We start from the raw sequence: 12725 nt of genomic DNA, 5'->3' as shown, positions 1-12725 counted from the left end.
GCATTCAAAAAGGGAAAAGAAGTAGCTCAAAATGGGGATAGGAGTTAGGAATCAATTGCAGGCAGGAGGTCACTGAGGCTTGAACCAAAGGAGGGGCAGCAGGCACAGAAAAGAAGGAATGGATATAAGAGATGTAACTATCAAAACCAGGGGGCATTAAATCCGGAGCTTAGAATTTGCTACGAATATGATAAGCTTTTAGATCTATCACATTTAAGCTTACACAATGTTATTCCTGATGCAAAAAGTGGAACTTTGACCTTAGATCAAATAAATTCACTTACAATTACTTGTCAATGGGATATTCTTTGTGATTCTAATATAATGAATGTGCTCATGTTTTGACTTCAGTGAATAAAAAATTAAAATATACAAAAATCTGTAATTAAAAAAGATACTGGGGGCGCCTGGGTGGCTCAGTCGTTAAGCATCTGCCTTTGGCCCAGGTCATGATCCCAGGGTCCTGGGATCGAGTCCCACATCGGGCTCCCTGCTCGGCAGGAAGCCCGCTTCTCCCTCTCCCACTCCCCCTGCTTGTGTTCCTGCTCTCGCTATCTCTCTGTCAAATAAATAAATAAAATCTTTAAAAAAAAAAAAAAAGATACTGGAATGATGATGCACATTAAAATGTACTTAGGAGGATTGACCCTAATTTTCTTTAAATAGCATGCTTTCCTAATCAATTCAAATATGATTAAATCTACGTTCAAAATTTCAGATAAAAAAGTTCATGTAAATATTATTCTCAATTAGGTATCACATCAAATTCACATGCACAGTTTTTCAAAATCAGACATGCTGAACTAAAAATCTCTGTGGGTGGTCCAATCCAACCACAAGTGATTCTGATAATCAACCATGTTGGGAATCATTGCCCTACAGGTCAGGCGCAGATCCTTACACATAACGGCTGTCCAATATCTATTTGGTGACTAAGCTGATTGATATACAGGTTTTGTCATCTACGATACTTATCAAGCTAACTGTGCTTTAGTATAACCTGAAATGATTTTTGAAAAAAAGAAAGGAAAAAAGAGAAAGAAAAAAAGTATTCCTTGACACTACCTCAAATCTATATAAATCTCCAGAGTTGAAGCCCAAGAATCTGTGTTGTTAAATAGGGTCCCCAAGTAATCTCTTAAACAGCCTACCTAGTGATGCTAGTTCAACCTTTCGCAAAGATAGTTCTCAACCCTGGCTGCACACTGAAGTCACTAGGTTATTTTTAAAACATACCAATACCTAGACTCCACCCCAGACCAATTAACCAGAATCTCGGGAGTAGGTCCCCACCATAGTTTCTTGTTTGTTTATCTTGTTTTTAAAAGCTTTCCAGGTGATCTGTTGCTGAATCTGTTGAACTGAAAATGTTTTCCTGGAGTAGGGGGGTCGCAAACTTTCGTGTGCATCAGAATAACCTGGAAACTTGTTAAAAATTAATTATTGGGTCCCATTCCCAGAACTTCTTATTCAGTAGTTCTGGGGTGGCGGACCAAGAACGTACAATTTTTTACAAGTTCCCTGGTGATGCTGATGCATCACTGTTCAGTTTTATAGTGTCTCAGGGCTTCCACTGGTCCTAGTTCTATTCCTCAAAGTCATTGTGAATATAATCCCTCTCCTAAAATGGCAATCCTCAAATATTTTAAGAGAATCGTTACATCTTTATTGCCCCTCCCACCCTAGCCTTTTTGTGAACTGATCCCAGTTCTGTCATGCAGTACGATTTCTAGTCCTCTCACTAGTTTACCTAAATCCCTGCCATTCATAAAGTGTAACATAAGCACAATCACCCTAATGGGGTCACAATAACAACAAGCTAGTAAAATGAGATCATCAACTCATTTTTTTATTGTAGTAAAAATGTATAATATAAAATTTACCACCCTAACCATTTTTATTTTATTTTTTTAAAAAGATCTTATTTATTTGAGACAGAGAGAATGAGAGAGAGCACATGAGAGGGGGGAGGGTCAGAGGGAGAAGCAGACTCCCTGCCGAGCAGGGAGCCCTATGCGGGACTTGATCCAGGGACTCCAGGATCATGACCTGAGCTGAAGGCAGTCGCTTAACCAACTGAGCCACCCAGGCGCCCCGTCCCTAACCATTTTTAAATGTACAGTTCAGTAGTGTTAAGTACATTCACCTCTTTGTTTTGAATATTTCTCTCCTATTAATATAGCCCAAGATAGCTTCACTATTTTTTTGGTGGGCACATCATACTATTGACTCATGCTAGGCTAACTTTTGACTAAAATACAACCTTCTTTTTCACCTGGAGCCAAAGTCTGCGCTCCAGGACATAGTTATATAGATAGAAATATTTATGGCTCTCATAAAGACCCAATATACACTTGTATTTGTCTCATGTAAGTTCTCCTTTGTTAGATTCTACCAATAATTCTGGCCTTTCAAGATTTTTTAGATCCTGAATCTGTAGACAGGAGGCTTGTGGAAGCTGGCTTTTTACTGAGAACAATCATACATGATGGAGTACTGTTTTTCAGAGGGCACCCCACACTGCCAAATTTTCTTCAAACTGCATTTCCCCTAAATTTGACCTGAATGTAATGATTGCTACTTTCTAAAGGTTATACCTGAGGCTTGGAAAGGTCAAGCAATTTGTCTAAAGTTACATAGTTAGTAAGTGCCTAAGTCTGCCCAAGATTTCCGAGAGCTGGTTCTTAAAAAGGCCAAAGTCTTGAATGAGAAACTTCCTCTCTAGGTTTGGCATATATAAGAAATACATGCCTGATTCACAAGAGATGCTAAAAAATGTTCCCTTAGACCCTACTATACCCCTATCCCCACTATTTGAGACATGATTTTTGGACTCCCAGAAGTAAATGGCCTATTGCCAATTCTAAAAGTGGGAGAGAAAATTAGTGATATATAGTGTGTTTTCCAGCCTGTCTCAGGGGGAAGACCTAGAGGGCAGACCAACTTCAGGGAATAGACGTTAAATTAGGGGTCATGTGAGTAAATGATGTTGGCTGTGAGGAAGATGGCTGGAACAGGAACTAATGTTTATTGTGGACTCACTATATGCCAGGAACGAAAATAAGTGTGCTCACAAAGAACTGGGGCTTTGGAACTGGTTCTGGTAGGAATGAATAGCTGAAGAAACTTGGCAATTTGTTTCTTCCTCTTTTTCCTTTTCTTCTTTATACTCTCTTCACATCTTTTCTCTTTATAAACTGGTTAGAATTTGAAACAAATGTATTTTTATTGGTTGGTTGTTAATATGGGCTCACAATGATTCTTAATTCCAAAAGGAGTTAAGAGTTGTAAAAAGCACTAGAATGAGAGACTGCATTAACCTTTACCCTGCTATTAATTAGCTATATGACTAAGAACATAACACAATCTTTCATATTTCCATTTCTAAAGTTTCTTTGTACTTGACCATATAGGGGTTGATAGTTATCAATAAGAAAAGGTTGTATTTTAGATAGAAATACATAGAGAAGCAAAATTTTGGTGGAGTACTTATAGAAGGATCCAAATATCTTAGCTCCTTCCAAATAATAAGTCTATCAGGAAACACAAAAGATGGTTTGAAGTTTTAAGCAGCTATACAGTCGCACAGACTTTAGGGCCTAAAAATTCAAAAGGTCCCAATATTTCTTCCCCTACTCCTCCATTATCTGCATTTCCTTATCTGTGTCCTAACCCTAAAATTGGTTCTCTCCAAGTTATTTCTTTGCAAAAACATACACAGCATTTCAATTACTAAATATAATGTTTTGGTCATTATAGCTGGTGTCAACATTTTTTTTTTTTTTTAGCAAATTAGGGTATTATTTTATACCCTATAATTTAGTTATAATTTAGGTAAAAGTGGCTGAGTTTTCTTTTCCACCAATGAAGACACCAAATTCATGGCAGATGGTCCTGCATCTTCCAATCTAATTTAGTTAGAAGTTAGGAGAGCTAGGGTTAAAAATATAAGTAGATTACATATTAGAATATCAAATGACAAAATAATGATAAATAAATAAATAAAAATAAGTGTGACTTCATCCCTCACCTGCAGCAAATAAAGTTCTTTGAACATGGGAAGGTAAATATCTCCCAGTCGATCTTAAGACATGTTGCTTTAATATTCCTAGCATAGTAGCATAGTACTTCTCAACTGTTCTTCATTCTCTGACATATTTGAATTTTATATGCCATCATAAACTTGGAAAAGAGATATGGATAGGGGAGCAAGATTTTATACTCAGAATCAAAGCCCATCTTAGTGTAGCTTGATAGCGAGATCTTAGTGATACAATGGTGTCCTCTCAAATAAAGACTGGGATATACTACTGTCTTTGAAACATACAGGAGTTTCTCACGTTGATAACATTTCTTTGCATTTTAACCTAAAAAAAGCAATGGGAAATAAGAAAGCACTATCAAAAACTAGATTCAAATTGTCAGAGACCTAAGGCTGATAATGGAGTTACAGCTTAAAGGAAATGGAACAGATGAAATAAAACCATGTTTCATGCATGGTCCTGTTTACATTCAGAGTATTAAAAGAGTAAAACTGCTTTGCAAGGCTGTCCTCTGTGGTCACAATAAACAGTACACTTTTAGTGCCAACTGTTAACAAATTAAGCATAACTTTTAAATATTTTATTTTCCAGATATTAGACACATCAGAAAGTTCTTTAGATTGGAGAAATATGGTCATATAACAAAACTATGACCTACAGGTACAGAGTTCCAGTTTGGGAAAATGAAAAATTTCTGGAGATGGATAGTGGTGAAGGTTGCCTAACAACGTGGATGTACTTAATGCCACTGAGTTGCACACTTAAAAATGCTTAAAATGACAGTTTTATGTTGTGTATATTTGGCCACAATAAGAAATGTAATAAAATACTGAAAAAAGTTAAAATAAAAGACAAAAGCACCTTCTTCTCCCTCAACCACAGCATGAAGGGCAGGCAGTTCCCCTGCAGTCAACTTATCACTTAGAGGAAAATGCATGAGCAAGTAATAAACCTTTGTTTTGCTATTATCACATAAGTGATCCTCTCTTGAATAACAATTATAAGGGTTAATTTTCATAAGGGTTATTTTAAATGAAAGAGTGGTTTTGTGACAAACCATAAATGGGATCTGATAAGAAAGATCATGTAGTTGGTGCTCCTACAATTTGATTATATTTTTGTGTGGCGTTAGCCGTTGGTGAGAGAAAGAATCAATTAATTTTCTATTAATGAGAGTGTTTAGTCTTTTTAAAAATTTTATTTATTTACTAGTCAGAGAGAGAGAAAGAGAGAGAGAGCACAAGCAGGGGGGAGCAACAGGCAGAGGGAGAAGCAGGCTCCCCACTGAGCAAGGAGCCCGATGCGGGACTCGATCCCAGGACCCTAGGATCATGACCTGACCGAAGGCGGAAGCTTCACTGACTGAACCACCCAGGTGTCCCAAGTGTTTAGTCTTTTTATTTCTTTCCTACAGGAGTGTTTACATGACTTGAGAAAGCAAAGCTTTCATAATAATTTGGAATGGGGGAAAAATTATGACCTACAGCACTGGGTAGTAGGAAAAAAGAATAAGCTTTTGAGTTGGTCAAACAGATTCAAATCCTCTCTCTACCTCTATTATACCCTTGAGCAAAGTATTTAACCACTCTGAGCCAGTTTTTTTATCTAAAAAGTACAGAAACACAGTGTCTCTCCCAGAACATGCTGACTATTAAATGAAACAAAATTTAAAAAAAATGTTTAACACACATAATCGCTTGATAAAGTGTGCTTGTTTACTAATTCAGTAGCTGAAAGTTTTACTTAATATTATATATAATAACTTTTTATCAGATCAGAGTAATTTTAGAGATCATTTAGTCCAATGTTTCTGAATCTTAGCACTATTATCACTTTGGGCCAGATAATTCATTGTTGTGAGGGGATATTCTATGCATGGTAAGACATTTAGCAGCACTCTACCAGCTAGAAGTTGGCGGCACTCCCCAGTTGTGACAAAAATATCTCCAAACATTGACACATGTCCCTTGTGGGGCAAAATTGATTCTAGTTTATAACTGATTTAGTCTAATGTTCTCATTTCAAAATAAGGAAGCTAAAGTCCAAAGAGGTCATAGGAAACAAAAGAGTGGGGAAGTTAAAATATATCATTCCAGATTCAGGTGGATTTGGACTATGAAAAAGTTCCGAAGTCTGAGGAGAGGCATTAGTAATAGCTGAGGGATGTTCTTAAGTAAGTGAAATACAAATGTGAGTACAAATAATTAACATTCTGTGGATTAGAATCCCTTATGTTGATATAAAAATATTCAATTCAGCTTGTTTGAGCATCTGCCTTTGATGATATAAAAAGCAAAGAGGATTCACTTCTCAGAAACTCGTTTTTAGAGACCCTTGTTGGATTGTACCTACTCCAAATAGCTGCAATATGCTAAAGTAAAATACCATTAACTTCTGTATCCAAAAATGCAATTGAGTGTGAAATCCAAATTATCCTATTTGAAACTTTCTTCTAATACTACTAGATAACACCAGACAATTTAGGATAAAATAGATTTTTGTGATAAAAGAAAAACATTTATGGCATGAGTCAGAAAAAAAATAATGAATCTATGCCTACAATTTGGTCCACTCTCACTAATGAAATTAAAAACCATACAGGATCTGGGGTGCCTGCATGGCTCAGTTGGTTAAGTGTCTGACTCTTGATTTTGGCTCAGGTCATGATCTCAGGGTCCTGAGATCGAACCCTGTGTTGGGCTCTGCACTGGGTGGGGTTGCCTCCTTAAGATTCTCTCCCTCACTCTGCCTCTATCCCCCTCCCCAGGCACCATGCATGCACGGGCTCTCTCTCTTTCAAAAACAAACAAACAAACCCCCAAAAAACAACCATACAGGATCTCTGAGGAAAGGAAGATTGTAACATCCCTTCAGTTCTAAGTATGAGAACTTTCTCTGTTCACTCCAATTAAATGTTTTTCGGTTATCTTGATAAGAAGTTTAAGCTTATTCAAAGTAGATGATTCTATATATAAATGGCTATAATTAACAAAATGAATCTTACTTCCATTTGTTGCATGACAATTAGATTTAGTTGTACAAAAGACCAAATTTCTTCCTCAAGACAACCCATCAGATGTTTATAGCAATAACTAGCTATTAATTGTCTTAATGCTTTGTTGAAGTGGGAATTTCACAGTCCAACTGATCCTGTTGCAAAAAAAAAAATAGCATTCTAAAAAAACTCTGCATCCTATTTTAATGAAGTGACAAGAATGGAGCAAACCTTAGAAGAGTTGGCTGCAATCATATAAACATAAATCTCACTCTTAGTCACAGATTTAAAGTCAGGTTGTTATAAAGTCAAGTTAATAAACCAGTCACAGATATAAAGTCAGGTTAATATAAAGTCAAGTTAATAAACCAGAAAAATCATCATCTTAATTCTGCAAAGAGCATATGTGCTGTATTCTCCATGATTACACCTTTTGAGATAGCCTCCCTCAAACATTTTGATTTAAAAGGATTTTTTAATAGCTGACTTGACCTTTGCAATTTTTTAATGCCATCATATAAAGGAAAGATAAACAGAGCTCAACACTAAGTTATAGTGGAAAATGGATCATGTTAACCTTGCCAAGGTGTTTTAACTCTTTTTTCCCCCTAAATGTCACAACCCATTTAAGGAATTTTCAGAAATATTATTTGTGCCAGAAATGCAGATTTGTACCCGTGAACGATATGAACACTCAGTTATAATGCTATCTAGTATCCTTACTTTCTCAGTTTATAAAATTAGTACCTGACCTATAAATTTGGCAAGTTTTGGCTATTTTACACAGATTCTTACAAAAAAAAATAATGAAGGCTTTCCTATAGCATATTAACAATTACAAAATACAATGTAATTAATAAAATAACTGGGAGTACTAGTTATATGTTTAATATTTACCTTGTCTTTATTTAAACTAAGTCCCTGACCTTCATAATATAAGCACTCTGTGGCTAGTTAGCTCTGGAGTCCTGTCTGCTTGTGAAGTTATAAAATGAATTCAAGTACTGTGTATATCCATTAATTTACTTGATCCCATACCTACTTGGTGTCAGAAAGCCACCATGCCATTCATTCCAACAGGTTAGTAAATGTGAATGGATCTACAAGACTGGTTTCAGGTGGAAAAGAATCAAAGTTCCTACCCTAACAGATACGTGATGAATATAGGAAGGGGCATGCTTAGTCAATATTATCACATATTGACACCTAATTAAAGACAGAGGGTCAGAAACTAACCAGTGGTCATTAACCTCTCTCCAGACATCCCCACCCTGCCAAATGTAAAGAATTAAAAATTAATTCTAACAGTTTGCTAATTATTCCTTCCTAGATACCATATTTATAATAATGTGTTTTAGTGTGCCTGTAGTATATAAGACACCATGGGTAGAATACAGGTTTATAATAAACAATGGGGCAGTCCTGATAGTTTAAGAGTTCGACAAGTGATATTTAAAATCGTATTTTTCCTATTTGTTCATTTTATAATTTTACTACCAAGCACTACTATTGAGCTCTTAAATATAGCTGTGTCTAATTCATCTATATCCTCATCACTGAGCATAGTGCCTGGCACACACACATACAGGTGTTCAATAAATGATTCCTGAGTAAATGAAGGAAAGGCCATTAACTAGGTTTTCTTATGGTGGACTTGAAACTTTACCGAATAATATGGAGACAAAGGTAATTGTTAGGTAATTGCTATGCAAATGGATAATTAACTAAATAAAAAGCCAGCAATCCTCCAGTCTAAAACAGAATCCACTTAATTTATTTTTTCTTAAAAAGAAGAGGTAAATAAAAGGGATTTGTTTTTGTTTTGATTTTTACTATGATTACACTGGAACATTAATACTGGGTGAAAATTCATTTTTGAGCCATTAAACATTTTTGAAAATGTTACTGAATGAAATATGAAGTGTCCTACAAAATCTCATGACTCTCCTTTCCAAGAATTCTGGGTAGGTATGTGTTTTGTCATATGTCCATTTATTTGGCATTTCTTTTGTTTGTTGTTTTGTTTTTATTACCCAATTTGCCATTTGTAACCTCAAAAGCTTCTAATCTCCCCTGCTTGGCAATTTCTAATCTCCACTGACATCTGCTCATTACCAACCCCAAGAAAGATGTTGGCTATAGTTGAAAATAGTTCAGCAAATACTTGATCAAACCACTTTTAATGGTCCTATCTGGAGTGGACTTGTAATAACTGGAATCTTGACAATTCTTTGTCACTATTTAGACCGATTTTCTAACCAGGGCTTAAAAAACAAACAAGCAAAAGATACTGGCACACCATCAAGCAACATTTTTCTCTCTTCTCCTTTATCTACTATCATACAACTGGCAACCATTTATAGTCTTTATAAATATTTAAACAAAAATATTTTTGTGACCTAATAATGTTTTGGACAGTGTACTATATCACATATTTATCTTTTGTTAAGTGGAAAGGTAAGAAGAGAGTTTTGGTTTGGAGTGAACAGTTAATGAAGGATATTTACCTAAAATGAAATGGTAAGAGATAATTTTTAGGTAGCAATTATATTTGGTTTCATATCCTAGTAAATGGTCTCAACACTAACAACACAGATTTCATCACTCACTGAATGTCAAATGATAACTATGGTCAAAGTTTCTCATGGCTTATGAATTACTGTCCTAATGCACAGCCATGGAAATGCCATCGAGAGTATCACTGCAGAACTGCAAAATCATGGTTCATACTTTCAGATCTGAAATCAACCTTGGAGCATGGCTGGTCCAATACCTCTATTTCAGAAATGTCAAAACCCAAATCCAGGAAGTTTGTGATCTGTTCAGGGTCACAAAATCTAGTAGATAAACAACAGAACCTAAGTTCACTGCACCAGACTCCTATGCTAGAGCTCTCCTCATTTTGCCAGCTAGTAATAGTATATACAGGGTATTGCTACTACTTTATGAATTTCTCTCTCTTAAAGCCTTCAATACCTACATAAATTCAAAGATACTATAACCAAGCCAGTCACAGAGACAGGCAAAAAGCCATTTGCTCCATGAGATACCCATGAGATACGGTCCTAAAGCTTATGGTGGAAAGGCCATGACAGTGAGATTGAACTGTGATCTCGACCACCTCTAAAAACTGTTCTCTCCTTCTTTCTAGTTATACATAGTTTGGTATAATAACAAAAAAATCCAGATTTCATATTTTCATCCTGAAACAACTGTACAAATCCAGGCTGACTAAAGACACTACAGTCTTTCAAAGGTTGCCTTCAGTAAGAGAGTTAATAAATAAAAAGACATCACCATATCACAGTGTATTTCTAACTTCCATATTTAGTAAGTGGCATTTATGTAATGTGCCTATGACCAATATTGTAAAGGATTTTTTTTTTTTTTACTGCTTTGCCATTCCTCCAAAGTGAAAGGTGTGACAAGTTATGAAATACCACAGAGGGATGTACCATTTAAAAATGTGAAGAGAAAATCATTTTTTTATGAGGTAATTTTAATGGGGTGTCCTCCTAAGAAAAAGGAACTTAAATTATTCTACTCCACTTTGGTGGCCACGTCTTTCACTTTGGAGGCAAGTTAGCAATATAAGGTAACACACAAATACTGGAAATTAATTACGAAATTGACGATGGCAAAATGCTTTACTGAGCTCTTCTGTAGTGGAATCAGTCTCAACAATCTAAGAAGCATTTCCAAACACTGCTTTAAAACACATTTCAATGGCAAATTTTACAGTTTGCTATTAGTAGGCTGTTTACTAGTATATAGTATTTTGTGTGAACTAGAAACCACTTATTACTGAAATCGTCAAGAAATATCTTTTTTATGTTAGGAGTAGTATGTGTTGGTAGGTACAACAGCACTTATTAAAATCAAAGCCATCTCAAAGATGGGCCCCTAAACCTTGCTCTACAAGATCACACCCTCAAATAGCCAAAGAAAACTCTCCAAAGTGATTTCTGAAATCTGTGCTTCTACCACACTCTCTTCCTTTATTCTTTTCTTTGTACAACCCCCTCCACCAGACCCTATGATCCTAAAATCTAACAGCTCCTACTTTAAAGCTCAAGTATACATTCTAACCTCCCCAAATTCCTAACCTCCTCTCTCTTTAAATATCCTACTGCAAGTTTCTACACTGCAGGATGCTGAATTTCACCAAACGGGGTTTCCTCCCTCTTACTTGTTTCTTCGGCCTTTTCTTTATCTCTGCCCCCTTTCTCCATCAGTCCCCCTTCCCTTTCCCTGACCCTCCAGCTCCACAGCACTTCTACCTTGCCCCCTCTCTTTTTACCAACTCACACCTCAGCTTCGTAGACCATCCTGAGGCACCCTGGCTGAGAGAAAAACTATGTGGTATTCTTCTTCCCTTTAAACTCCTGCCTTGTGAATACCTGCAGCTTCTTTTCCTGGGGACCCCCCCATCCTTTTGGGGGGGTAGAAGTAGGGAAGCCCCTCTCTGCTTCGGTCCATCTTGCACACTCGGGGCTACTACGGCAGGGCGGGGCGGGGCGAGCTTGGCCTTTACTGCGCCACAGCAGGTGGGGGGTGGGGCGGTGGCGAACCGCGCCCAGTCCGATCCCGGACGGGCTGAAGAGAGGCAGCGAAGGAGATGGGGCCGCCCCCACACCCCGGGACGGGAACTCACCTTCTCTGAGGCAAGGGCGGGTGTCTACTTTAAAACTACTGCCCCCCCTCCCCGCCGCCGCCATAGTAGAGCCGCCAAAGCCGCCGCCGCCGTCGCCACAGCCACCGGCAGGCGGGCTGGCAGGGGTGGAGGTGGCGGAGGAGGCAGGCACAATCACTGCCGCCGCCACCGCCGCCGCCGCGCAGGCGGTGTAGGAGGAGGAGGCGGCAGAGACGGTAGCTTCCTGAGGGGAAGACTCCGCCGCCAGCGGTGCGACTGTGCTCGGCGCCGCCGCCATCGCAGCGAGGCGCGGACAATTGCACTTGCGCCTCGTTCCCGTTAAGCCGTTTTAGCCCCGCCCCCCGCTTAGCCCCGCCCCCCTCGCCCCTCTTTTCCACGCCTCAGCTTGAGCTTCGTTCTCGCTCCTTCTCCCCACCAATAGGAACGCTTTAGACCCGCGGGCTGCCCTTCCCCCCTCCCCCACTGCTTGGCGTCACCCGTTTCCCTTTGGAGGGGAAGCGATGATGGCCAAGGGCAAAGGGCAAAAAGCGCGGGATGCAAAAGCACGTGGGCCTCACACAGTGAGGCCTCTTCCTTTGGAGGAGCTGATCTAAAACCAATTTAAGGTTAAAAAAAATGTGTGGAAACCAACTGATTTCACCCCCAAAATATCTCTTTCTTGTACAGAGAGCAGAAATAAACAGAATACTCGGTCATGACTTTCGTCATGGGGCCATAAACGACTACTTATATATACATCTACCTATTTAAATTACAGTAAAAACCTGTGAATCTGGTACCCAACCAAAGAACTAGAATATTACTGATAATTTAAAACTTCTCAGCATTTTCCCCCAACTGCCCTCCTAAAGAAACCAATATCCTGATTTATATTTATTATTTCCATGCTCTTGTTACGTATATTCTTATCACATACATGATGCCTAAACAATGTTTTTTACTTTTGTTTTAAATTTTGCAACATTTTGTATCTTTTTCTAGGTAGCATTTTGGGACGTTTTTCTTCTGCTAAACATTTTGTTTCTAAGATTCA

At 38.0% G+C, this 12725-nt stretch overlaps 1 protein-coding gene across 2 annotated transcripts in view; it reads right to left on the bottom strand.

Annotated features, from left to right (window-relative positions):
• Positions 1-12004, bottom strand: part of ZMAT1 (zinc finger matrin-type 1) — a 35950-nt gene extending 23946 nt beyond the window's left edge. For both annotated transcript variants that reach the window (XM_035020994.1, XM_035021075.1), the window contains exon 1: positions 11693-12004. In XM_035020994.1, the coding sequence (XP_034876885.1) occupies positions 11693-11969 (277 nt within the window). In that variant the 5' untranslated portion in view covers positions 11970-12004. The remainder of the gene's footprint in view (positions 1-11692) is intronic.
• Between the last annotated feature and the right edge of the window lie 721 nt (positions 12005-12725).

This window comes from Mirounga leonina, unplaced genomic scaffold (assembly GCF_011800145.1).
Source record: "Mirounga leonina isolate KUSES-001 unplaced genomic scaffold, KU_Mleo_1.0 Mir_101414, whole genome shotgun sequence".
Lineage (NCBI taxonomy): Eukaryota > Metazoa > Chordata > Mammalia > Carnivora > Phocidae > Mirounga > Mirounga leonina.
Note: the sequence above shows the minus strand (reverse complement) of the source record. Positions and strands in the feature narration are given on the sequence as shown.